Here is a 27,758-nt window from a genome sequence, read left to right as displayed (position 1 = left end):
GTATAAGTTATAATTTTATCTTAATAAATGACTGCCATTTGTGGAAAACCGTAAAGTTTATTAAGTTGGTATAGCTATAGCTTCCTAACAACTGCCAGATTAGTGCTGTAGGTATTATCTTCATTTTACAGATGATGAGACCAAGACTCAGAAAGGTTATGCAACTTATTTATGGTACAGTAAGAATCAAAGGAAGGATATAAATCCAGGGCTCCCTGACTTCTGACTCAAGGCCCATCACTCCTATTATAGCATAGTGCTTCCCATTCCTGGTTTTCATTGCCTCTTCTATCCTCTAATCCCCTACAGAAATTCTGTTTAGATGAAGGTGTCTAATCCCAGGCATGTGAAGACTTTGCCTGGCAGAAGGGGTGGATGAGAAGAATTTGTTCCAAAGTCCATGAAGACAGCTGAAACAGGCATTATGGAATGATTAGAGCTTGGTTAGCCTTTGAAAAAACCAAGGTCTTCCACTGCATCCCAAGCTATCATTGGTTGTTTGGACTTTTATCTTGTTCCTGGACTTCGATGACTCTGGAAGAGACAGTGAGGCCAACTAATTTGTGTAACTCTGCCTCACTTAAATCCAATTTATACACAAATCAGAAGATATCATCGATAAAATTTTGGTCTACCTCTAGTATGAAGGACAACAACCATTCAGAGGCCTCAAAGACTCTGCCTCATAGGACAGGCTCTGAGAAATAATGCTAAGCTGGAAAGACTTGAAACCTGGCCCCTATCAGGAACTGCATATCTGATGTCCAAGGATCACCAAGCTAGGTCTGAGCTCGGTGTCCAACCTAGATAAGTATGCCAAAGGTTCATTACCAGATTGGTGTCAGTGAAAAAAAAATTTTTTTTGGCCAAGGAAACTATTCAAGGTTGTCTACTAATTTATAGATGTTGAAGTCTGAATCTATACTATTAGACTATAGTCTACTGGAAGACAGGGATTTTATTTGCCATCTTTGAATCCTCAGAGCCTAGCACATTATCTCATGTAAATGAAAGGGTCTTAATAAAAATTGATTAATTTAATTAGTAAATATGTAATAACTGAATCATAGTCACAGAATTTTTTTTTTTTGGTGGGGGAGAAAACCAATCCATACATGAAAGGAATATCCAGTGGAAATATCCAAAGGAAAATCCGATGAGTGACCATCTCCAGCCTCTACTTGAAGATCTTCAATGTGGGAGAACCCACCCATATTTGAAGCAGCCAATTCCCCATTTTTTTCTTTAAATATTTAACTTTCCCAATTACATGTAATATCAATTTTCAACATACTTTTTCTGAACTTATATAATAAGTTCCAAATAAATCTAAAAAGACATTGTCTCCCTCCTTTCTTTTCCTTCCCTCTCCTAGAGATGGTAAGCAATTTAATCTGGGTAGTATATGTATTATCATGTAAAACATATTTTCATATTGGTCATTGTTATAATATAATACTCATATAAAACCAAAATCCAAAAACAAAACCACAAATGTGTTCCACATTTGGAAATCTTTAATTATCTGGAAGTTTTCTCTGAAATCAAACCTAAATTTGCCTCTTTGAAAATTCCACCCTTTGATCTTGGTTCAACTCTTTGGAGCCAAACAAAACATGTCTAATCCCTCTTCTAGCACTGTGATTGGCACATAAGAAATACTGAATAAATGCTTTTTAATTCATTCTTTTACATAACAACCTTTTAAGATCTTGATTTTATTGGGGCCTACTCTCACTACTGGGGGCTATAACCATCCTATCTGTATTCCTTTGCACTGTCTCCAACTTGTTAATATTCTTCAAAAACCATGGCACTAGAGCAGCTAGATGGCTTAGTAGATAAAAAGATGGAGAGACAGGAGGTCCTGGGGTCAAATTTGACCTCGGATACTTCCCAGCTATGTGACTCTGGGCAAGGCACTTAACCCCAATTGCCTAGCTTTTACCACTCTTCTGCCTTGGAACTGATAGCTAGTATTGATACTAAAACAGAAGGTAAGGGCTTTAAAAAACAAAAACATGACACCCAAAACAGAACACAATATAACCAGTCCAGGGCAGAAAAAATGGAAACTATTACCTCTTTATTCCTGAAAGCTCTGCCTCTTTATCTAGCCCAAAATCATGTTAACATTTTTTAGTTTTCACATCTTGATGCTGACTCTTATTGAACTTGTAATCAATTAAAGCCCCTAGATATTTTCCAAACAGCTGGCTAGATATGCTTTTGATAACTTCTTTTATTGTGAAATTGATTCTTTGATCCCAAGTGAGAGACTTTACATTTATCTCTAGTGAATTTCATCTTACCAGACTCAGCCTAGTGCTGTGGCCTTGTCAAGATCTCTTTGGACTTTTATTTTATTACTCAGGGTGCCATTTATCTCTTCCCAAATCATATCATATACAAATCCAGATGAAATATATTACCTACTTCTTGACAGAAACCTATTGGAGGGAAGATGGAAAGGACATAGTGAATGTGGGAATTTGCTAGACTATATGTGTTTGTAAAAAGGGTTTTGCTTTTTTTGATTTCTCAGTTGGTAGAGGTATGGATTGGGGAAGAGATTATGGATCTGAAAATAAAATTTAATTAAAAAAACAAATTGAATCTTTGGATTCTTCTGAGAGGAACCCTCTTATCAAAGATCAGCTGAGGAAGCTAATACTTCAAGAAAGAAAGCAACTTAATTTAGGTTACACAGGGAAGGTTTGGGATTGGAACCCAAATTTTGAGATCCCAGCTCTGCTCAGTTTTCTACTACACCATTACATTACTGGTATATTGTTTGTTTTGGGTCCTCTTGTATCTCAAAGCACTTTAACAATGATTCTTTGGAGTTATCTTCACAGCAGTCCCAAAAGCAAACTCAGACAGGGATTCTTTTTGCCCATTTACTTTCATACATAAGGAATCAGATTTATTGCTCTCTTAAAGTAGGGACTATCTTCTTTTCTCTTTTCAGAGTACTGTTATCATTATCACATCTGACTCATCATGACCCTATTTGGGGTTTTTGGCAAAGAAAACTCGAATGGTTTGTTATTTCCTTCTCTATCTCATTTTACAGATGAGGAAACAGAGGCAAACAGTTAAGTGACTTGCCTAGGGTCACACAGCTAATAAATATCTGAAGCCAGATTTGAAATTAGGAAAAGGAATCTTCCTAACTCCAAGCCTGGTGTTCTATCCACTGAGCAACCTGATTAACCATAAGTACTTACCATGTACAGAAGACATGATGGAAGATACAATGACCATTTATTTGGATAGTAGATGTTGGTTCTCAAGGAGCAAGTAGTCTATGTCTGCTACAAGGATAAGGATAAATACAGAAAACCTTTTCTATAACAATAAGTGTATTAAAGCGATATAAAACATATAAGGTCTGAAGAAAAGTGTTATTAAAGTTATATATCATTTTAACCTAATTTAAAGTAGCATGTAATTCATAAACAGTATCCAGTAGCAGGCAAAGGGAATCTGCCTGGAATCTAATGAGAAACAAGGCCTGCATCCCTTCTCTAAGCCTTAGGCTAGGTATTCAACCTTCTGGCGCCCCAGGTAACTCTCTAGGCCTATAGATGAATTGTCTATCTATATAAAGAGAGGGAAGTTCCATATTGAGAATTCCCTTAAGCTGATAGAAGCACAAGAGGGAGTGTATCATTGTTCATCTTTGTATAACCAGTACTTCTAAGTGTGCCTTGTACATAATAAATATTTGTTGAATCTAATGAAATCCCCAAAATGTTTCTTCCCTGTGGATTCCCTGCTAGACTCTTCAGACAAAAGGATTAAAAAATAAAACAAAACAAAAAATCAATGAAGTCCCCATTTTCAAGGAAGGATATAAACTAGATGTCTCATTTTGTCAATGTGGGGGAATTCCATGTATGGAACCTCCTTCTGCTAATGTAGATCATCATCTTCTCTTCAGCTTATAGCCTTAGAGGGTTGTTGCCCTAGAATATTTGTGGCTAAGTGACTTGCTCAAAGTCACCTTCATAGTATGAATCAGAGGCAGATCTTGGCCATCTCTGTCTACTAAATTATGTCTTTCTATCCTTGCTGAGCATAGAATCGATCGGAGAGTATTTCAAGGATCTATAATTTTGTAGATTCCTTTGAGAGATATGGATCATTGTTCTCTCATTCCATACTAGTTATCATCAAGAAACTAACACTTTCCTGTACTCCCTTCCCTTCTAGGGAAGACAATCTATTCAACACTGGTAAGTAAGGGAGGACCATTAATTAAGCCCGTACTTTGTGCTAAATGATTTACAAATATTATCTCATTTGATCTGTCTCATCTTTCTATAATCAGACTGGCCCCAGAACTCTACCAACCATTCATTTGCCTTGACTGTCAGGCAGAATCAGAGAGTGCACATGTTCTATGTTCTATGTCCTTTTTCTCAGAGACTGAAGGTCCAGAAGTCAATTTTTGGTTCTTGGACATAGAACACCATACAGTAGTAATATTATACTGATGGATTGATTATCTTTGTCTCCCCTGTCTCCTGAATTAAGGCTCTACAGTATGAACCCATGCTTCACCTTTCCAGAAAACCCAGTAGCTATAAATTTCAACATTATATAAAAAAGGATTTATATAACTACAATGCAACCAATTCCTCAAGTGTCAAACTAACCCGAATACAGAAAAAAATCACAACTTATTTTTTAAAAACTTTACCTTTGCTGTGAAGAGCAAGAGAAATCTACTACCCTATGTCTCCACTCAACATCTCTGTGCTTCTAGTCTTAAGTGGGCCAGATGGATGCTTCCTTCCTTGCTCTCTCATAATTATCCTAACCTTCCTCTGAATCAGACGTTTCCATTGAACCCTCGGAAGCATTGTTTCCTATTAATGGAATATAATTTGCTTGAGGGAAGGGTTTGCTTATTTTATTTTTCAGTTGCAAGAACCTAGTATAGTGTCTGATTGAAGTTAGATGCTTAATAAATGCTTGTTTTCTCCCCAAGACTCTCATTGCTGTTCTCAAATGGGGGGAGGGGGTGAACGCTGCAAAAGATAAAAGTCTCTTTTAAAAATCTCAGATTTGGCGCTGGAAAAAGCCTTAGATGTCATCCAAGGTATCCCAAGAGTCTTAGTGCAATTTTATTTAAGAATATCCAGCGTTTCCTTCCGCCGAACCCTGGAAGACTTCAAGGAGTAGGACAGCCCATTTGCGTAACATCCCTCTTCCCAATCTCGCTGGCCCACTCCGCTACGCCTGCGCAGTTCACTAGGCCTAATTTCCGCTAACAGCGGCCTCTCTCGCCACTTCCGTGCCACTCATATACATACCCAACACCCACAGGCTTGGCCCTCTTTATGAGCAAGCGCATTACGCACCATATTTGGACTGTACCACTTTCCTAAGAGGGGAGGGGTAATTTTTCAGTCGCTCTCGGATCAGAACGAGACAAGGTATCTAGCTTGGCCCCAGTTTCCGATTAGATACGAAAGGGAAATGGGGTTTGGGTTGGTAGAAAGGCAAAAGATGGGCGGTGCTGGCAGCCTGGGAGGGGCTTCGAATGGGCTCTCCCCTACGCTGATAATGGGAGGGGCCAAGCTTGCGTCGTTCTCTCTCCTTTCCTTTTCCGCGCTGCGGCTGCAGCCATGAGGTGAGCTCTACAGCCTACTCCGTTCCCGGACTCTTACCCCTTACTCTTAACTAACCCAGCCTGCCCAGCCTAAAGCATTGTTGGGGGTCTCTGCATCGAGAGGAGGGTGGCCGCGGGGGGAGCTGCGGGGCGTGCGGGACCGGGGTTTGGCAGCGCCTTAGACTAGGCCTTGGCCTAGGCCTCAGACCAGGCCTCAGACTTAGACCAGGTCTCGGCTTTTCGTGTAGGGAAAAGGGAGGAAGTCTCAGGGTTGAAACGGGATAAACCCGGACCCGGGTGGCGCAACGTGGTGCCGGTTTATTTTGCACTGATCTTTCTGAGCCTGGGCTCTTTCTCTGTAATAAGAGGAGAAAGATAGCTGTTTTTTCTATCCCACGCGGTAGTGTTGAGGACAGCCCTTCGTAAATTATAATGGCTACAGAAAATCAAACTATTATTAATTGGCTCGAGGTAGCTTGGGGTAGTAATAAGAGTACAGCACTAGGTTTTAAAGTCGGGAGTTTTAACATTATTTAGGGTTAATTTCTTCTCATAAGCTTGCTATTTACCTCATCTGTTAAGAATGGGCAGGACTAGATCATTAGGTCAAAGATGTAAACTATCTAACACGTTTGGAAATTAAGGTCCAGTTTTTAAGCCTCTTTATTGCCGGTGGTATAGCTAAAAACTCAGGTCCTCTGATTCTAAACCCAGTGTTATTTATACCATTATACCAAGATGTTATTGTGAATTCTAGTCAACTTGTTGAAGTCGTATGACCCTAAGTAAGTGGGTTCAATGCAGACCTTAGTTTCCTTCTATAAAATGGTACTTCTACTATTTACTAAATAATTTGTAGGGAGATTCTGGAATATCTTTATATTGGCAATGCAGTATGTGTTGGGTTTTTTTAAAAAAGTATAATAGGCTTTTTTCACTGTATACTCCTGAATTATTCTGAGGTTCTATCAGCCCTTCCCCAGTCCCATAACCAGACTGGGTTTCCCTGAAATTGAGATAACAACATAGTATAACTGAAATTCTTGAGCCCCAGGGTAGGCAGCTTGTATACTTCCTCAACATCTGCTCTTTCTAGGTAGTGCTTGCACTATTCATGTTTTGTCATATTTTCCTCCATTTGAGGAAATGTGTGTGTAGTGTATAATAAATGATAAACTTACTAGCCAAAGACTTCCAGCTGTCAGTTTGCCTTTGTGAGAAAGGCATTTGGCATGAAAAATAGGATTGTCTATTCCTTTCTGACTTTATGCTCCTTCTCCCATCCCCTCTCAATTTGTAGTATGCTAAGGCTTCAAAAGAGGCTTGCCTCTAGTGTCCTTCGATGTGGAAAGAAGAAGGTATGGCTTGACCCCAACGAGACCAATGAAATTGCCAATGCCAATTCTCGTGAGTATTTCTCCCTGACTGTGGGCCCTGCTAGAGTTTCTTTTTGGGGGGGGGGGGTTGCATTACTTTTATATTCTTTTAAGTATCTTCAAACCTAGACATTTTTTAGGACTCATCTGCTGGGTTGGAGTTCCATTTTAATTGGGGAAGAGTTGAACAGAAATAACTAAGAATCCTTAGAGTCTCTCCTTTCCCATTCATTCTAATACATATGTTTTCTTGTCTGTTCTTGAATTCAGGCAGAAATCTGAATTTTATTGTGAATGTTGAAGAGGGGTTACATTCAGGGTATTAATGTCATCACCTCTTGTAAAAATAGTATTCCTATCTCAAATCCACTCCCATTCTCTATTTAGCTGCCATAATACAATTTCTTTCTTTTTATAAAACCCATACCTTCCATTTTGGAATCAATACTGTGTACTGCTTCCAAGGCAGAAGAGTGGTAAGGGCTAGGCAATGGGGGGGGGTGGGTTAAGTGACTTGCACAGGGCTACACAGCATGGAAGTGTGTGGGGCCAGATTTGAACCTAGGACCTTCCATCCCTAGGCCTGGCTCTCAATCCATTGAGCTACCCAGCTGCCCCCCTCCCACCCCCCCATCTATTTCTAAAGCTTGGGCACAGCTGTTCAATACATTTCAATGGCTCCATATTCCTCTGAGTCAAATACAAATGCCCTTGCTTAACATTTTAAATCCTTTACAGCCTGGTTCCAATGTTTCTGGGCTAAAATTTTCCCTTTCTTGCACTCAGGCTTCTAACCAAATTTACTTTGCTATTAGAATACAATGGGCATTCTGTCTCCCCTTTTTTTATATCTTTGTAGAAATTATTGGCCATACCCGAACACACACAGTTTATTTCTCCTCCAAATTAACTTGTATATACTTACTATGTGTGCATCTCTTAGAGAAGGTAGCTACCTTGTTTTGAGGGCAGTTTTTTTTTCTTTTTTCTCCAGTGCTTGTCACATAGTTTTTTGTATAATAAATGCTTGTTGATCCAATAAGCCAGATAATTTAAAAAAAGATCTGTTCTCTGGTGCTGAAATTGAGTTCAGGTGAAAAGTTAAGTGGTTTGTAGCAATTAAGTTACTTAGGAAAGAAAGTTTGGACCTTTGATATTTGCTTATTGGAATACAGCTCTATATCAAGGAGATTAAATAATTGAATTAAACTGCAAAGCCGCCTCTAAGACTAGAGAAGCAAAAAGTTGCAAGTAGATGTCTGCCTTCATAGCTGTAGTGAACAATTAAACAAATTCTTTGACTTTGGGTCAAGGTAATCAGAAAGGCAAGTAGAATAAGAATAATGCAGAATTGGGAATTAATACTTATGTTTTATTACTACTTATTACTACTTATAAAGTTGATAGTCGTGTAGTCTTCCTTGATCTTATTTGCTATTTCACTGAGAACTTTTAATATCTAGTTGAATTTGTGGTGGCAGTATGCTTAGAAAACCCCTGAATCTTGATGTAGTATTGGTATTCTGAAGAGGTAGATTTGTTAAAACATTATAGCCCCATTCCATTTCACTCTTCCTAATTCTATTAGGTTTGTGTTCTTAGGTCAGCAAATACGGAAGTTGATTAAAGATGGGCTTATCATCCGGAAGCCTGTTACTGTTCACTCCCGAGCCCGATGCCGAAAAAATACTCTGGCTCGACGGAAGGGGAGGCACATGGGCATTGGTAAGTACTTGTATGTCAAAGGTGGATCTTGAACTCAGGGTCATTCTAATTCATGGGGTTGTTTGTTTATGACAGAAAGAACTTGAGGCCATTAAGCTCAATATTTTATTATATGGGGAAACTGAGGCACATTCACAAACGCGACCTGACCAAGATTATACAGCTAAAAAGTATTCATAAATAGGGTCCAAACCTAGATCATTTTGACTAAAAGACTAGCCGCCTATGACACCATACTGTTTTCTGAACAAAGAAATCTCTTTCCTGAGAAATTAAGAGTAATTGGGCAGAAGCATTCATATACATCTTTTTGCTCTAGACATTTACTTGATTGGTGTGGCTTTTATAAGCAGCTGGTCTTGATTGTGAGTCAGGAGAATATCACTATAGATCCAAGAACATTGTTACACCCTCTGATTGATGCTGCAAATTTGCTCACAGGTAAGAGAAAGGGTACTGCTAATGCCCGTATGCCTGAGAAGGTGACCTGGATGAGAAGAATGAGGATTCTGCGCAGGCTACTCCGAAGATACCGTGAATCCAAAAAGATTGACCGACATATGTAAGCATACAGATGCCTTAGTGGCTGGCCCCACTTTTGTTCTAAGTAGGTGAAACTGGATCTACATCCAGTTTGCTTTTGATTAATACTCAACATCTTCTATTGTAGTGTAGCTCTTGGACTAGCAAGAATTGGGCACAGGATGTGTATGAAGGGAAATGAAGGAACTCCAATCTGCCTTTGTCCGGCAAGTCAGGCCAAGATAGATTTCCTTTTCATCTTTGCAGCACAGTGCCTGGCACAGGGTAGCAGCTTCTTTCATAAATGCTTACAGATGGATGGCCTTAATGAATCTGTCTCCTTTTACTTGTAGGTACCACAGCCTGTATTTGAAGGTGAAGGGAAACGTGTTCAAGAACAAGCGGATCCTCATGGAGCACATTCATAAACTGAAGGCAGACAAGGCCCGGAAGAAGCTCTTGGCGTAAGTTTCTTCCAGATTTGATTTCCTGGACCCTGCTCAGTTAACACTTGAGGATTTTGAAATAGCGAAATAAGTTAACTTCTAAATCTTACTGGCAGAATCTAAGCAGTTAATATAGGGAATGAACCTTGGATGCTTTTTTTTAATTCACTCCAGGCTTCCCTTAATGAGCTCCCATAGGACACTTAAAATGGGCTAAAAATTTTGTCTTAACCCAATAGATGTTTTGAAAAATTGCTTAATTATGAAATATCTATGCTTTAGACACTAAGGTAGGATTAGTTCTATCAAGATCAAAGCTGTATAGAGTAGAGCTTAGAAGGTAAGGTGCTTTTCCTGTGTTTTGTCCATCTATGGAGCTTTCGTGGCCCTACCACAGTGTCCCAGGGTTTGCAAAAAGGGGAAAACAAACTTCCACTGACCCCATGTTTCTTGCCTTACCTATTCAGTGACCAGGCTGAAGCTCGCCGATCCAAGACTAAGGAAGCACGAAAACGCCGGGAAGAGCGTCTACAGGCTAAGAAAGAGGAGATCATCAAGACTTTGTCCAAGGAGGAGGAGACCAAGAAATGATTCTCCCCTATCTCCTCTGTATATAGTACCCTTCTATTTGGCTCATACAATAAAAATTGGTCAGTCTATCAGTCTTAATATGGTCCTATCTCTTTGTCTCAGCCAAGATGTTTGGCACCATCCTCTGGTCTTTACAAGTAGGATGATATACTTGATCTTAACCAAAAGGCAAAGATGTGATAGGGCAAAGAAGATCGCTTTCAGCTCTGTAGATCAGGAAAGGACTCCATGGAAAAAGCTGAATTTTATCAGCTTAATAGAACTTTTTATCATAAAATATTCCCAATATGAGGACCTTTTAGATTAATCCTCTAGTGCTTTAGGCACCAGTCAGATAGGATTTCTGGTTCTGGTGACAAAGCTCTTGGAAAGGAAAAGGTGGCTGTAAACATTCATAATGAAGTTTTTAAAGAACTCTTTATAATCTTTTTAAGTTAATACAGATTTTCCTCCCAAGGTCAAATAGTTGCCAGACTTAGATGTCTTAATAGAACCTGACTTAGTCCTCTTAAGGGAATGGGATGCTTCAAGAAAACAGTGCTCCTCCAACACACATATTTGACTAAGCTTATTCCACCCCACCCCCCTTAAAAAAAATTTTTAACCCTTACCTTCCGACTTGGAGTCAATACTGTGTATTGGCTCTAAGGCAGAAGAGTGGTAAGGGCTAGGTAATGGGGGTCAAGTGACTTGCCCAGGGTCACCCAGCTGGGAAGTGTCTGAGGCCTGATTTGAACCCAGGACCTCCCATCTCTAGGCCTGGCTATCAATCTACTGAAATACCCAGCTGCCCCCTAAATTTTTTTTTAAGCCAATTACATGTAATATACTAAGCTTATTCCCTCCCGTTTCCTTTACAGGGCAGAGAGTCTTACAAAGAAGTGCTGGGTCTATAAGTACAAAAAAGTTAAATTTCCCTACTCAAAATGGAGACAACATATAGTGCATTAAGATAAAAGTCAAAGTCCAATCTATAGTTTGCAAAGAAGGAGGGAGGTCAGGAAGACTGCAGAAGATGCTTCCTGACTTTGTATCTTAAAGGAAGAGAAAGGTAGAAGTGCATTTCAGATATATGGGATGGCCAGTGCAGGATGGGGCAGCTAGCTCCCTGGGTGCATAGAGTTGGGGCATTTCCTAGTTGTGTGACTCAAGGCTAGTTACTTAACTCCAGTTACCTAGCTAGCCCTTACTGCTCAGATATTTAGGTTCTTTTTTTTTTTTTTTAATTTTTCCCCAATGACATTAAGACAGATTCCAACATTTTCAAAAGAATTTTAATTCTGCCTCCCCACAAGTTAACTGCAATCATAAAACAAGGTAAGGCTTTTCGGTTTGTTTTTTTAATGCAGTATAAGTAACGTTCAATGAGGCTGGAAGGAGATTGGGACAAGCAAGAGAGGCTTTAAACATTAAACAGGAATTTATATTTTAGCATAAAGGACATAGGTAGCTACTGGAGTTGATTTGAGTAGAGAAGTCATTTTGTCCATCCAAAGGGAAATTATTTTGTTAGCAGGGTGGAGTTCTGAGACAACACAGGGAAGAGGTGATGGTGATGGGGGTTTGTACTGGTTATGGAAAGGAAAGGTTAGACTTGAGATGTTCTATAGGTTAAAATCTCCCAAGACCTGGCAAATGACTGGATTTGTAGGGCAAGTAGACTTAGTGACTATAGTGTTGTGATGTTTTTAACAAGAAGGGGGAAGAGTTTTGGGGGAAAGGGAATGAGTTCAGTTTTGAACATGATTAGTTTGAGACATCCAGTTTGAAATGCCTTAATAGGCGATTGATTAGTACTAAAGCTCACTGAATCAGTCAATACAGATCTGTGAATTATCTTAATGGGGGTAGATGATAGTTAAGCCAGTGGCAATTGACCAGGTTTCTTTTTTTAACATTATTTGGTCATTTCCAAACATTATTCATTGGAGACAAAGATCATCCCCCCTCCCATAGCTGAAGCTTTCGTGAAGCTTTTTTCCACTGGTATCTCGTGTTCTTGATTCAATCCCATTTCCATGTTGTTGGTATTTGTATTAGGGTAATTGACCAGGTTTCTTAAGAGGTGTAGTGGGAGAAGAGAAGGGGCCAAGGTTGTACAATATTTGGAGTACTCCCCAAACTAAGGGAAGTTATATGGATAATTAACCAGCAAAGGAGATAGAGGACAGGTATGTGGCTCTGGATAAGGAGGCCAAGCCCTAAGACAGGAGATCCTGGGGTCAAATTTAGCCTCAGACGCTTCCTAGCTGTATGACCCTGGGCAAGTTACTTCCCCACCCCCCACTGCCTAGAAATTAGGCATTGGGGTCAAGTGGCAGAGAAGGCAAGAAGGATAAAGATAGAAAAGATCAGATTTGGCAAGTAAGAGATAATTAACTTTGGAGAAAACTTTAGTGATAAAGGCAGAAGCCAACTTACAAGAGTTGTGGGAAGAGAAGGCAGTGAGGGAAATTTTCCAGGAGATTGGCTCAGAAAGGGAAAGGAGGTAGGAACTAATAAAAAGTTTTACGGATTAGGAAGGTTTACTTATTGAAAGCCATATGGAAGGAACCAGTAGAGGCAAACTTCTGGAGACATGAAAAGGGATGGGCTTAAATACACAGAAATTGGCCTTGGAAACCTCTGTCAGAGACTTGGGAAGAGGAGAGTAGGAGATTTCAAAGCCTTTTGAGGTGACAATGGAAGAACTTTTCAGTTAAGTAAATGGTAAAAGGAGAGATGGGGAGATTTGTGACTTGAAGATGGAAGCCTTGGAATAGCTTCTGTGGGGGCTAAGAAGAGGGGTCCATCAGGGAGTTAAGAAGGGACTTACCTTGCTGCACTGAGGCCCCATTTGAGATTGGATAACATGAATATAGCTGGTCAAAACTATTAAAAAGCTTCCTCCACTGAGTTCAGTTCGGCAACATGAGCAGAGGAGGTGGATGGTGGAAATAACCCAGGGCTGAGGTTTGGCAAGGAGAGCAGAGGACTGGAGAATTGAAATGGTTAATTAGCTGTATGGGTGATTTGGGAGAGGGAAGGAAAATGGAGCTACAAGGGCTGAGAAAGTACAGATGGAGTGGAACAATTGGGGGTCTTGGGAGCAAAAAAGGGTTTAGCAAGGGTGAGGCCTAGGGAGAAGGGGAATGTTAGGAGATTATGGCCTGATGGAGGAATGTCAAGAGTTTCTAATTAGGGAAATGGAATGCTTGTGGGTAATGGTGACATAATGTGTGACTGAGGTAGAGTGAAAGCCTTTAGTCATGGCTTGTTTTTTAACCCTTACTTCTGGAATCCATACTAAATTACAAGGTAGAAGAATGGTAAAGGCTAGACAATGGGGATTAAATGACTTGCCCAGGGTCACACAACTAGGAGGTAAATGAGGTCTTATTTGAATCCAGAACTTCAGAAACTTAGCCTTGGTTCTTTAGCTACTGTACCTACCTATCCCTGGACATTTTTTTTGTTGTAAAGATATTTTATTTTATCAATTACATTTAATACTTTTTCAAATGATTTTTTTGAAGTTATATGATCCAGATTGTCTCCCTCCCTTCCTGGAGACAGTAAACAATTTAACCTGGGTTATATTTATATTATCAAATCATGTATGTTCTAAAGGAGGCTGAGGAATGGAGAGATCAGAGGAGTGGAGAATGTATCTCTAAACATCAAAGGCCCTTAGTATAAGGGCAGGAGTTGGGGTGGTGAGGAAGATGGTCTTCTAGGTGATGAACTGGAGAAAGGAGGGAGGAAAAGCTAGGGAAGTGGCGTGGAAAGTATACATGCACTCCCTACACCACAATTTAGAATAGGTGAAAAATTTGAACGAGTGGACAGGTGAAAGAAGAGTTCAAATCCCTTCAGTGTTATTTACTGTCTTTTTAAGCACTCTGGGTCTGCTTCTACATTTGGAAAATGAAGGAGTAATCTACCTCGACTTTAAGGTCCCTTCCCGCTGTGATCTCTCCTTGCACTTTATCCCTCAGCTCCCACCCATATTTCTGTGTTTTCATCAGAGATGAGAAAATGAAGTTCATTGTTGGAAGGCAGCTCAGGGTAGTGGTAGAATGTTGTCAGGAAGGCCTGGGTTTGAATTCTGACCAGCACAGTAGCTGTATGATCCTAGGGAACATGAGGAACAGGTAGTTTATTTGGACCTGTTTCCTCATCCCTGAGGCAGTGGATAAAGTACTGGACCTGGAGTCAGGAAGCCTCTTTTTCCTGAATTCAAATTTGGCCTTAGATACTAGTTATTTGACCCTGGGCAAGTCACTTAACCCTGTTTGCTCAGTTCCCTTGACTATAAAATGAGCTGGAGAAGGACACCATTCCAGCATCTCTACCAAGAAAATCCCAAACAGGTTCATAATGAATTGGACACAACTGAAAATGACTGAACAACAATTTCTCATCTATCAAATGAAGGCCTAGGACTTGACCTTTAAGGTTCCTTCTAAATCTCAATCTGTGATCCTTTGAGGCCCCTGGGAAGTAGTTTGTGCCAGATTACAGAGTGACTGTAAGGGCTGGCCCTCATGCTCCCAAGGTGAAGATGGGATTAACTCTCCCCTGCCCATTTTTAGATTTAATCACCAGATTAAATTGAGTGGAGGAGGTCTGTGACTCACCTGTTCAAAAGTGGGTGATAATCAGAAACCACTGACTTCCCCCTGGGCAGTCCTTTATTTTAATTAGATGGTTTAGAATAATTTTCCATGGTTACAAGACTCATGTTCCTTCCCCCCACCTCCCATATATGATGCACAGCTCCACTGGGTTTAACATGTGCCATCAATCAAGATCCACTTCCCTATTATTAGTATTTGCACTAGGGTGATCATTTAGAGTCCACTTTCCCAGTCATAGCCCCACCAACCCATGTGATCAAGTGGTTGTTTTTCTTCTGTGTTTGTTTTCCCACAGTTCTTCCCCTGAATGTGGATAGCTTCTTTCTCATAAGTTCCTCCAAATAGTTCTGGATCATTGCATTGCTGCTAGTAGAGAAATCCATTACATTAGATTGTGCCACAGTGTATTAGTCTCTGTGTACAATGTTCTCCTGGTTCTGCTCCTTTCGCTCTGCATCACTTCCAGGTTGTTCAACCTCCAACTTGAGGTTGTTCCAGTCTCCATGGAATTCCTCCACTTTATTATTCCTTTGAGCACAATAGTATTCCATCACCAACAGATACCACAAGTTGTTCAGCCATCCCCCAATTGAAGGACATCCCCTCATGTTCCAGTTTTTTGCCACCACAAAGAGCGCAGCTATGAATATTCTTGTGCAAGTCTTTTTCCTTATTATCTCTTTGGGGTATAAACCCAGCAGTGCTATGGCTGGATCAAAGGGCAGACATTCTTTTGTCGCCCTTTGGGCATAGTTCCAGATTGCCCTCCAGAATGGTTGGATCAGTTCACAACTCTACCAGCAATGCATTAATGTCTCCCAGGGCAGTCCTAAGCAAAACTATAGACTATAATTTGTCCACATAAAAGGTAGAGGAAGGCATAGGAAGTGACACAAAGAAGCGTCTTTAAAAGGAGTTACACCGTCCTGTTAGGAGTTATTTTTCTTCAGAGTTCTGAGTTCAAGTTGGAGGCTGATGAAGAATCTGCTTACTGGACCTTGGACTTGGTGAGACTGTTCTTAAATCTCTCCCTTTGAACTACCATGTGGGTGAGTGAAAAAGGCTGATTCCTTTCCTGGATTTTCTGAAGGGACTAGCCTCAGGAGAGGCCTCCCCTCTTGAGAGAAGCTTTGTGACTGAAGCTCTTGCTTTATTCATCCCTGGCCTTCTGCCCAAGGCTGAGGCCCCTCTGGCTGAGGACTAATTAGCCCTAGCCTGAGCAAAATACTTAGTGTGCTAGGTTAGATATCTTGCCCTATCCTCTCTCTGATTTTCTTACTTTCACTGTCTATATTTTATAAATAAATTGCTAAAAAATCATTTGGAATTGATTAAATTCCTGGCGACCATACTCTTAAATAATCTAGTCCAACCCCTTACATTCTGGCCCTTACACCATCAATAGCTATATACCTATCTGTAAATTTTTTCTCTTTCCTCCACTTTCCTGGAGGAGAGAGAGCCCTTGGTCCAAGTAAGAGTAGGCATTGGTAGGGCATTTGCCCTTTGGAAAGTCACATATATTCAACTAATTATCCTTCTCTATCCTTTCCCCTACCCTCCACCAAAGAGGCACCAATGGGAAGAAATTCATTAACTACAACATGGGCAAGATATAGGTACAAGGGAGCACTTTGGCCGAAATGGTGAGATCTGGGGAGGGAAGCCTGTATCCCTTAATGTTCAAGGGCCGGGGATGTGGCAGGAAATAAATAACCCAATTCTTTGGAAGTGGGTAAGAAGACCTTTGAGTCTTGAGTTCTATCTGAAAGAAGCTGAATAGTCCCAATGTACTTACTCTATTTGTTTCCCCAAGTTATCCTCAAATCTACGTACCAAGATCAGCCTGGTCCCCTCCTCTCTGTAAGTCTCCCTTCTGTGGGGGTTTAGGCTTTCAGAATTCTCATTGGAAAAGTCTCTCAGTAATTATTTTAGGAATTACACTAAAAATAATTTTTTAGTAATACTAGCTATCATTTACGTATCCCTTTAAGGTGTGAAAAGCAGTGGTTTACATGTATTATCTCCTTCGGTCCTCACAGCGCTATAGAATAGGTCTTATTATTATCTTGGCTTTACTGCTGACACTGGGAAATTGGTCGTCTGGTTCCAGATCATAAAGCTAGTCATTGTCTGAAGGAGAATCAAAACTCACCCTTAAGTCTAGGGCTGCATCTACCATACTAGAAGTATCAAACTTCCTCATGGGCCTGGCAACACTCCTTAGTGTGTCCTGACCAGACCCAGATGAAAATATAATTGGAAAACATTCAACAAAATAAATAAAGAATACAATAAAACATAGATAATGTTAATAGGTGGGTTTCTAAACCCAGTGGAATTGGCTATGGGACAGGAGTGGGAGGAGGGGAGGGAAAGAACATGATTCATGTAACTATGGGAAAATATTCTAAATTATTTAATTAAACTTTAAAAAATAAATAAAAAATGTTAAAAAGCTGAATATTGGATTTGTAAACACTCCGAATAAGAGAAATGAGAGATAAATAATTATAAATAAAAGATCAAATCAGTTATCTAAAATAAAAAAATTAGGTGGTTTTCTAAGTCTTTGTGTGCCTGTAGGGATCCTTATATAGAAACTCAAATAGAAATATATAGAGACCCTATTTCCATGGCCTGGCAGCATAGTGTGTGAGGTAAAGGGAGTCAGTAGGAAGAGAATGAAAGGAAGGAAAAAATAAGATAATGTCCATTATTCTCCCTGCGACAGGCTAAATAGAGGCATCTTCTTGCCTCTCCCTACAACTAGGATGGGACTGCAGGAGTTAGGAAGGGTCAGGTTAGGAAAAGAATTCTAGTCATCTTTTCCCCAGCCCAGGGGAAGTGAGTAACCAGACTATGCACAGATCATCCTTAAGAAAAGAAATCTGAGTACATCAGAGTCAGCCCAGGCCTGGCCTTTGGCCTTTTCTGAGTGCTTCAGGGCGGGTGGCATTGGGCCAGGGTAGAACTCTCCTGTTGCACCTTCTTTGCCCTCCTTCCCCTCTCTCCCTTCCTTCTCTCTCTCTGTAGGTACTCTTATCTCCATTTCACAGCATGGAGAGGCTTAACCTATTATCTCGCTTTTCATTTTGCTTTGACATTTCTTGATGCCTCACGTGCTGGGCTGTTCCCTGACATTTGCCACCACTGCCAGTCAAAGGGCACTTCAAAAAAGACATTCTCTGCTCAGGTGTGGGGCTGGCACGTGAGCATCTCTATTCCTGAAATCTCTCCTTTGCATCTCTCTTCCCAGGCCCAGAGGGCCTGTGCCTCCAGCCTGGATGTCCAGCTCTTTCCTCTCTCTGGACTCTAGACCCAAGGGTGTGGGCTGACTTCCCAGGGCTGGGTGAGCTGGCCCTTGGCAGCCTGAGCTTGTTCACTCTCCAAAGCTTTAGGGATGTTTAGGTTTGTAAGATGAGAGGATGGATGGATGAACTCACTCTCTCTTTCTCATTTCTCTGTCTTCTATCTTATTCCCCCCAAACCCTTACCTTCTGTCTTGGAATCAATACTGTATATTGGTTCCAAGGCAGAAGAGTAGTAAGGGCTAGGCAGTAGGGGGGGTTAAGTGACTTGCCCAGGGTCACACAGCTAGGAAGTGTCTGAGATCAAATTTGAACCCAGCACCTCCCATCTTGAGGCCTGGCTCTCCATCCACTGAGCCATCCAGCTGCCTCTATCTTATTCCTTCTAAGACCTCTCAGGCTGGATCAACTCCTTTGCTGTTACCACAACTGTCAGCAGCATGGATAAGAGTAGAGGCAGAAGGCAGAGGCCTTGAGCCACCTGGCCCAGGGCTGCCCCTTGGCTGTGCCTGTGGTTAGCATATCTCAGGGAATGGGCAGCCTTCAATGCTAGCTTCCATCTGGAAAGTCACATCTATTCTCCCTGCTTGGGATCAGAACCACGACATTGTGGGGTGCTTGCCTGGGCCTGGGCTTAGACCTTTGCCATACAGATGAGTCTCCTCACAGTGAGGTTCTCAACCATAGCCTTCAGATTGTTGAAAAAAGGGAAGCTAGGTGACCGATTCAGTGGATTGAGAGCCAGCTCTAGAACCTGGAGGTCCTGGGTTCAAATCTAGCCTCAGATACTTCCTAGACAGTTAACCCTCTTTGCCTAGCCCTTACTGCTTTTCTGCCTTGGAACCAATAACAGTATTGATTCCAAGACAGAAGGAAAGGGTATAAAAAAGAAAATATTATGTATTCTGACTTCTTCACCAACCATCTGCCCCTGTCTTTCTCCCTCTGCTTAGGCCTCCCTATTCCCTAAGATGCAACAATATTGAATTAGGTTAATTAATAACCCTATAATGGCCTCTAAATATTGAAACAAAAGGAAGAGTCAATCAGTGAGAGAGACTTTGTTTTTCTCCTATTTTAAGAACTGATCCCAGCCTTCAGCAGCCACCAACATGGCGGCAAGACCCTCCACCAGCAAAAAGATGAGGGCTTGCTAAAGGTCCAGAAGGTGGTTTGCATTTTTAGCAATTAAGTATTTTTTCATTAAGACATACACATTGTTTTTTAGATACACAGTAATACTACTGCACACTTAATAGACTCCAGTATAGTATAAACATAACTTATATGCACAGGGAAACCCCCAAATTCATGGGACTTGCTTTATGGTGATATTTGCTTTATTGTGGGCATGTGGAACCAAATCTGCAATATTTCTGCAGTATGCTTATATAAATATGAATGTATGTGTGTGTATCATATGTACTATCTGAGGCAGGCAATCATGGTATCTGTAATATGTCAGTCAACAAACATTTATTAAATACCTACTATTTGCCAGGCACTGTGCTAAGCCCTGGAGCTACAAGAAAGGCAAAAAATAGTCCCTGCTCTCAAGGAGATCCCAGTCTAGGGAGGTAGACAACAAGCAAACAACTACTTACAAAGAAGAAGTTTTCAGGACAAATTGGAGATAATCAATAGAAGGAAGGTTCTTACATTAATCAGGTTTGAGAAAGGCTTCTTGTAGAAGGTGGTGTTTTATCTGGGACTTAAGGAGAAAAGGAAGAAGAGAATTCCAGGCATAAGGGTCAGCCGGTGAAGGTGCCCAGAGTAGGAAGATGGTGTGTAAAGGGAACCCCTTCCTTCCAGGGTCATGAACTTTTTTCTCCTTTGACTCATCCCATTAGTATGGCTGGAATGCTCCAAACAGAGGTTAGAGGTTAAGAGCCCTAGGAACATGACCCAGAACTAAGGGTTATGAGTCTAGGTCAGGGGGACTTGGAGTGGTTCCTGAGATGTGATAGACCAGCTCATGGGGAGACAGGAAGGAATGTGAAGGAAAAGGCTATAAAAGATGAGATGGTAGAGGAAAGAGAAGTCCTTGGCATGAGTTTTCTGGGATTGATTCATCTACTCCATTTGGCATTGGTGGCTCTGGTGGAGGACACCTTCGTGGACTGGTAAGACTCTTGTTCTGAAGAGACTATTGGACTTCCACGTGGAGATCAGAACCTTGTTGAGGAACAAGTTGAAATTCTACAGACCAGACTTGAGAGTGGTAGACTAGGAAATAAATTTTCTCCTTCCTTCCTTCCTTCCTTCCTTCCTTCCTTTCTTCCTTCCTTCCTTCCTTCCTTCCTTCCTTCCTTCCTTCCTTCCTTCCTTCCTTCCTTCCTTCCTTCCTTCTTTCTTTCTTATACTATATTTATATTAAATTAAATTGTTAAAAGTTACTATCATCCTTGTGACTTAAGATTTAATTTTATAAACGGTAACCACAATAATTTTTTTTACTAATATTATTTAACAAAACCAATTTCTAAATATTACATGTAGCATTTTAATTATTACATTTATTTCCATTATTACATCAGAGTGTTATGTGCAAAGAACACTCCAGTACCACTAGAATGAAGCGTATGTGGTGAAGGGCAGTTGGATGGCACAGGGAGCCAGATCTCAGTTTCCTCATCTATAAAAATGGGGATAATAATAGCACCCATTTCCAAGGGTTGTTGTGAGAATCAAGATTTGTTTTTTTTTTTTAATTTATTACAAATTACATGTGATATTAAGAATCAATATTTGTAAAAAGAATTTAGCGCAAGGAAAATGCTCTCTAAATTCTTATTCCTTCTTTTCTTATAAGCTATGGAGTGAGCCTCTAAAATTTTGAAGTAATTTCCTGACCTGTGACAGGGTGAAAGGGAAGTATCTGAGAGATGCAGGGTGTGCTTCCTTAGGCCTAATGGGATTTGGGTTCTAGAAGCATCTGGAAAGGGGTACAATGATAGAAAAACCTACCCCCCCCCCCTCCATGTACAAAGGCAATCAGGGCTCACTGCTTCATTCCCTACTCCTTGCATCCTGGGCAAGAAGGTGCAGAAATGGGTTTCCCACTGGTGCCAGGAGATGGCAGTGCTCTCCCATTGGCCCATGCTAGTGACCATTTCTGCCCTTTTCCTCTTCCTCCTAATAACCAGCTAGCATTTATATGTCAGTTTATGGTTTGCAAAACAATGTATTTTCTCATCCTGTTCTCACAAAGCTCCATGAGGTGTAGGTGCTATGATTCTTCCCATTTTCAGATGAGGAAACTGAGGCTGGGAGTGGATAAGTGTCTTTCTCAGGGTCATATAGCTAATAAGGGTATGAGACAGAATTCAAACTCAGGGTTTTCATGACTTTTAAATCTAGGAATCCATTCAATATTCCACTTGCCTTGTCCTCCTTTTTTTTTCCTCCCTTAAATCCTTACCATCTGTCTTGGAACTAATTCTAAGTATCAGTTCCAGGGCAGAAGAGTGGTAAGGACTAGGCAATTGTGCGTGTGTGTGTGTGTGAAGTGATTTGTCCAGGGTCACACAGGTAGGAAGAGCCCAAGGCCACATTTGAACCCAGGACCTCCTGTCTCTAGACCTGACTCTCTATCCACTGAACCACCTACCTTCCCGCTCTTAGTATCAGTTCTAAGACAGAAAAACATCAAGGACTAGGTAGTTGGGGTTAAGTGACTTGCCCAGGATCACACAGTTAAGTGTCTGAGGTCACATTTGAACCCAAGATTTTCTGTCTCCAGGCTTGTCTCTCTGTCCAGTAAATCATCTACCACCTACATAGCTACCCTCCTATTTCCCTCTTCTACTTTCTGTTCTTTTCCACCCCCATTTTAAAATTTCAATTTAATTTAATTATTTTTAAAATGTATTTAATTGATTAAGAAAATTTTTCCATGGTTACATGATTCATGTTCTTTCCTTCCCCTCCTCCCACCTCACTCCAACAAGGAATTCCACTGGGCTTTATATGTATTGTTGTTCAAGACCTATTTCCATATTATTGATATCTGCACTAGGGTACTACCCCCATTTTTAGTCCTGGGTACTCAAAGGGGACCAACATGACATCATTATATCGAGGTCAGCATCCAGGCTATCCAACTGGCTGATCAAACCAGTAGGAACTCGGAAGGCACTACCAGAGGTCAGGCACAAATAGCCCATGTGAACATTCAGGATAGAGATGTCTCTCAATTTGTGAATCTCATGGTTCTTTGGAGCTCTTGCAAGTATGCTTTGCTAATCAAGCGCCATGATGTGGGTGCGCCATGTTGGATTGGGCCCTGTGCAAGTCTCAGAATGGATATCCATGTTCTTCAGAGAGACCTCAAGGATGTCCTTGTGTTGCTTCTTCTGACCTTTGGGTGAGTTCTCTGTAAAACAGTCAGTCACTGGACTTCATAGGACTTAGAATTAGGAAGACGACCTTGAAGGCCATCTAATACAAACAATTCATTTTACAGATGAGGAAGCCAGCAGCAGAGAAATTAAACAACTTTCCATAGTCACCCTGGCAGTAAGTAGAATAGTTAGAATTTAGACTAAAATTCAGATCCTCTAACTCTAAATCCAATATTCTTCCTACTATGCCATTAAATTTCTATTTTTAAAAATTATATGTAGAAATCACTTTTGCAAATTTTTCTGGCATTTTACAATTTGGATCTTCTCCCTCTCACCCTACCTCCTCACCAAGGTGGTAAATAGTCAGATAGAAATGATATTAAAGCTTTTATGCAATATTTTGTTCATGCAGTGACAGAAGACACATATCACATATACAATTAAAAAAAACAAAGTCATGAAGAGGGGCAACTAAGTGGCTTAATAGATAGAGAGCCAGGCTTAGAAATGAGAGGTCCTGGATTCAAATATGGTTTCAGACACTTCCTAGCTACAGACCCTGGGTAAGTCACTTAATCCCAATTGCCTAGCCCTTATTGCTCTACTGCCTTGGAACCAATACAATAAGAGGGAAGGTAAGGGTCAGATTCCAACTGTTCCCTCTTTGGCAAAAAAATGGAGAACATTTTTCATCATGAGTCCTTTCTGGATATCTTGGAGACATGCTTTGCTGACAATAGTTTAGTCTTTCCCAGTTGATCATCATAGAATCTTTCCATGACTGTATATAGTGTTTTCTTGGCTTGGTTCACTTCACTTTGCATCAGTTCATTTTTACACCATTAACTTTCCACTTCTGTATCTTCACCCACCTACCTCTGTCTTCACCCCACCTGGCAGTGTGTTAAATCAAGTTAATAGTCTTCAGTGTCTGTGAGAAGGAGGCTTAGTTTCCAGACCCTCACCTTATAACTGTTTTCAACATCTGGAGGGCCTGGTCTCATGGGAGGTCCTTCCTCTAAGGGACAGAATGGAAACTCATTGTCTCCCTTCATCCAGTTCCCTTTCAAAACCATCCAGGAGGAGATAGGAGTCAAGATGGCAGTGTAGAGGCAGCGAAAGTTCAGACCTCTGAAAACCCTTTCTCACCGATTAAAAACCAAATGCTCCTAGGGGACTTGAAAACCAAATCTAACAATAGGACAGAGCTAAGGAACCTTCCTGCTGGACTCAACATAAAAGGTACACCCCCCAAAAGCCTGAATTCGAGAATCCTTGGGTTTAAGGGAAAGGAAGAAGGAAGGTCCCAGGACCCATACCCTATCCACAGTACTGAGTTTCCAGCAGTGGCTGGAATCTCTGGGTGGGTAAGGGCACTCATCTGGAGGGAGCACCTTGTGGGCAAAGCAGTGCCAGGCTTAGGGCTCCGAACACAGGCGTCTGGGAGGTAGCTTGAGGAGAAACACAGAGGAGGCAGCCTAGTTGCAGTAGCAGAGACACTCCATATTCCCCACCCCCCACCCCCCTTCCTGAGGAAAATATGAAACATCTCATTCACAAAACAGAAGTTTTAGAAAATTGTTCCAGGAGAGACAACTTAAGAATCATTTGTCTACCAGAAGACCATGACAAAAGAAAAATCCTGGACATCATCCTACAGGAAATTATCCAAGAAAACTGCCCCAACATTCTAGAACAAGAGGGAAAAGTGGAGATTGAAAGAATCCACAAATCACCGCCTGTACTTAATCCCCAACTGACAATACCTAGGAATGTCATAGCCAAATTCAAGAACTATCAGATCAAGGAAAAAATATTACAAGCTGCTAAGAAGTCATTCAGATACCATGGAACTACAGATAGGATAACACAGGATCTGACTGCATCTACACTGAAGGACCAAAAGGCATGGAATATGATATTCCAGAAAGCAAGTGAACTAGGTCTACAACCAAGAATCAACTACCCAGCAAAACTGACTGTATTCTTACAGGGGAAAGTATGATAATTTAATAAAATAGGATAATTCCAAGCATTTGTAAAGAAAAGACCAGCTCTGAAAAGAAAATTTGATGCCCAAACACAGAACTCAAGAGAATCATCAAAAGGTAATTAAGAAAGGGGGGAAAAACAAAAACAAAACAAAACAAAAAAACAAACAAACTTTTCTTAAGGGACCCAATAAGTTAAAATGATATGTATCCCTACAAAAAAAAGAGGATATCTGTAACTCTTAAAAATTGTTATTATCTTCATAGCTGTGCTCTTTGTGGTGGCCAAAAACTGGAAAACGAGGGGATGCCCATCAATTGGGGAATGGCTGAGCAAATTGTGGTATCTGTTGGTGATGGAATACTATTGTGCTCAAAGGAATACTGAACTGGAGGAATTCCATGTGAAGTGGAACGACCTCCAGGAAGTGATGCAGAGTGAGAGGAGCAGAACCAGGAGAACATTGTACACAGAGACTAATACACTGTGGTATAATCGAACATAATGGGCTTCTCCATTAGTGGCGGTGTAATGTCCCTGAACAATTTGCAGGGATCTAGGAGAAAAAAACACTATTCATCAGCAAAGGATAAACTATGGGAGTAGAAACACCGAGGAAAAGCAACTGCCTGAATACAGCGGTTGAGGGGACATGACAGAGGAGAGACTCTAAATGAACACTCTAATGCAAATATTATCAACATAGCAATGGGTTCAAATCAAGAAAACATGTAATGCCCAATGGATTTACGTGTCGGCTATGGGAGGTGGGGGGGAGGAAAAGAAAATGATCTATGTCTTTAATGAATAATGCTTGGAAATGATCAAATAAAATATTTTTTAAAATTGTTATTATCATCTGGATAGCTAGAAAAATTATACTTAGAAGGAACAGTGACAAACTGTATAGGATGAAACACCAAGACATAAATATGTATATAGATATATGTATGCATAAATATATATATGTACATATGTATTCAACTAGAGTTTAAAAAGAAGTTAATATTAAGAGAAATGGGAAAAGAAACAAAATGGGGTAAATTTATAAGTCACAAAGAAGCACATGGTTGGAGGCGGGGAGAACATCAAAGCACTGAAAGGATAAAGAGGTTGGAGATAGGAAATACTCAATTCTTACGTGCATTGAAATTGATTCAAAGAGGGAAGAACCATCAAATACATTGGGGCAGAGAATTGATTTGCGCCCTATAGGGATTTGCTTCCCTATAGGGAAGTAGAGGGTAACAAACGGACTGGTGGGTAGGGAAGCAATACAAGGGAGAGAGAAGGTGAGGGGCAGTTTAAAAAGACTGTAAAGAAAATAAGAGGGGAATAAGAAGGGAGGGGGCATAGAAAGGGAAGTAAAATTAGGGTGGGAATTAGGGGGACTGATTAAAGACAAAACACTGGTGTAGAAGGAAATAATGAAAGAAGAAAGGGCAGGACTAGGAGTGGAAATCAAAATGCTGGGAAATACACAGCTGGTAATCATAACTGTGAATGTGAATGGAATGAGCTCACTCATAAAACACAAGCAAATAGCAGAGTGGATTAGAAACCAAAACCCTACCATATGCTGTGTACAAGAAACACACATGAAGAAGGTAGATACACATAGGATAAAAGTAAGAGGATGGAGCCAATTCTATTGGACATCAACTGATAAAAAGAAGGCAGGAGTCGCAGTCATGATATCTGACAAAGCCAAAGTAAAAATAGATCTAGTCAAAAGAGATAGGGAAGGTAATTATATCCTGATAAAAGGCAGTATAGACAATGAGGAAATATCAGCACTCAATATGTATACACCAAATGGCATATCATCCAAATTTCTGAAGGAGAAATTAGTGGAGCTCAAGGATGAAATAGATAGAAAAACTATACTAGTGGGAGACCAGAACTTTCCTCTATCAGAACTAGATAAATCAAACCAAAAAATAAATAAGAAAGAGGTAAGAGAAGTGAATGAAATCTTAGAAAAATTAGAGTTAGTAGATATGTGGAGATAAATAGAGACAAAAAAGGAATACACCTTTTCAACAGCACATGGTATATTCACAAAGATTGATCATGTACTGGGGCATAAAAACATTACAAACAAGTGCAAAAGAGCAGAAATAATGAATGCAACCTTATCAGACCACAATGCAATGAAAATAATAATTAGTAAGGGTACATGGAGAAGCAAATCAAAAATTAATTGGAAATTAAATAATATGATTCTCCAAAATTGGTTAGTTAAAGAACAAACCAGAGAAACAATTAACAATTTCATTGAAGAAAATGCCAATGATGAGACATCCTTTCAAAATCTATGGGAGGAAACCAAAGCAGTACTCAGGGGCAGATTTATATCCTTGAGTTCATATATCAACAAATTAGGGAGGGTAGAGGTCAATGAATTGGGCATGCAAATTAAAAAACTAGAAAGTGAACAAATTAAAAACCGTCAGATGAAGACTAAATTAGAGATCCTAAAAATCAAAGGAGAAATTAATAAAATTGAAAGTCAAAGAACTATTGATTTAATAAATAAGACTAGAAGCTGGTACTTTGAAAAAACAAATAAAATAGACAAAGTATTGGTCAATCTAATTAAAAAAAGGAAAGAAGGAAAACAAATTGATAGTATCCAAGATGAAAAGGGAGACCTCACCTCTAATGAAGAGGAAATTAAGGCAATCATTAAAAATTATTGTGCCCAGTTATATGGCAATAAATATGGCAATCTAGGTGATATGGATGAATATTTACAAAAATATAAATTGCCTAGACTAACAGAGGAAGAAATAGACTACGTAAACAACCCCATATCATAAAAAGAAATTGAACAAGCCATCAAAGAACTCCCTAAGAAAAAATCCCCAAGACCAGATGTATTCACAAATGAATTCTATCAAACATTCAAAGAACAACCAATCCCAATATTATACAAACTATTTGACAGAATAAGCAAAGGAGGAGTTCTACCAAATTCCTTTTATGACACAAATATGGTACTGATTCCAAAGCCAGGCAGGTCAAAAACAGAGACAGAAAACTACAGACCAATCTCCTTAATGAACATAGATGCAAAAATCTTAAATAAGATACTAGCAAAAATACTTCAGCAAGTTATCACGAGGGTTATTCATTATAACCAGGTAGGATTTATACCAGGAATGCAAGGATGGTTCAATATTAGGAAAACCATCCACATAATTG

General features: G+C 40.2%; 1 protein-coding gene and 1 long non-coding RNA gene across 3 annotated transcripts; one reads left to right on the top strand and one right to left on the bottom strand.

The window, feature by feature from the left end:
• Nucleotides 1-303: 303 nt before the first annotated feature.
• On the bottom strand, nt 304-5,194 carry LOC103093594 (uncharacterized). Its single transcript, XR_462096.2, has 3 exons — nt 4,709-5,194; nt 3,231-3,317; nt 304-534 (listed from the first exon to the last, which is right to left on the bottom strand). It is a non-coding gene; the product is annotated as an uncharacterized LOC103093594 (long non-coding RNA).
• An 86-nt stretch (nt 5,195-5,280) lies between these two features.
• RPL19 (ribosomal protein L19) lies at nt 5,281-10,361 on the top strand. 2 transcript variants are annotated; one of them, XM_001371233.4, is made up of 6 exons: nt 5,281-5,644; nt 6,924-7,030; nt 8,602-8,724; nt 9,166-9,286; nt 9,600-9,710; nt 10,160-10,361. In XM_001371233.4, the coding sequence occupies exons 1-6, from the start codon at nt 5,640-5,642 to the stop codon at nt 10,281-10,283; spliced, it is 591 nt and encodes a 196-aa protein (XP_001371270.1). In that variant the 5' UTR covers nt 5,281-5,639; the 3' UTR covers nt 10,284-10,361. The 2 variants fall into 2 exon arrangements, with proteins under 2 accessions (XP_001371270.1, XP_056672773.1); XM_056816795.1 differs by having other exon boundaries at nt 5,379-5,447.
• Nucleotides 10,362-27,758: the final 17,397 nt, after the last annotated feature.

This window comes from Monodelphis domestica, chromosome 2 (genome assembly GCF_027887165.1).
Source record: "Monodelphis domestica isolate mMonDom1 chromosome 2, mMonDom1.pri, whole genome shotgun sequence".
In the NCBI taxonomy this organism is placed as follows: domain Eukaryota; kingdom Metazoa; phylum Chordata; class Mammalia; order Didelphimorphia; family Didelphidae; genus Monodelphis; species Monodelphis domestica.
The sequence above is the reverse complement of the archived record's forward strand: the minus strand, read 5'-3'. Positions and strand labels throughout refer to the sequence as shown.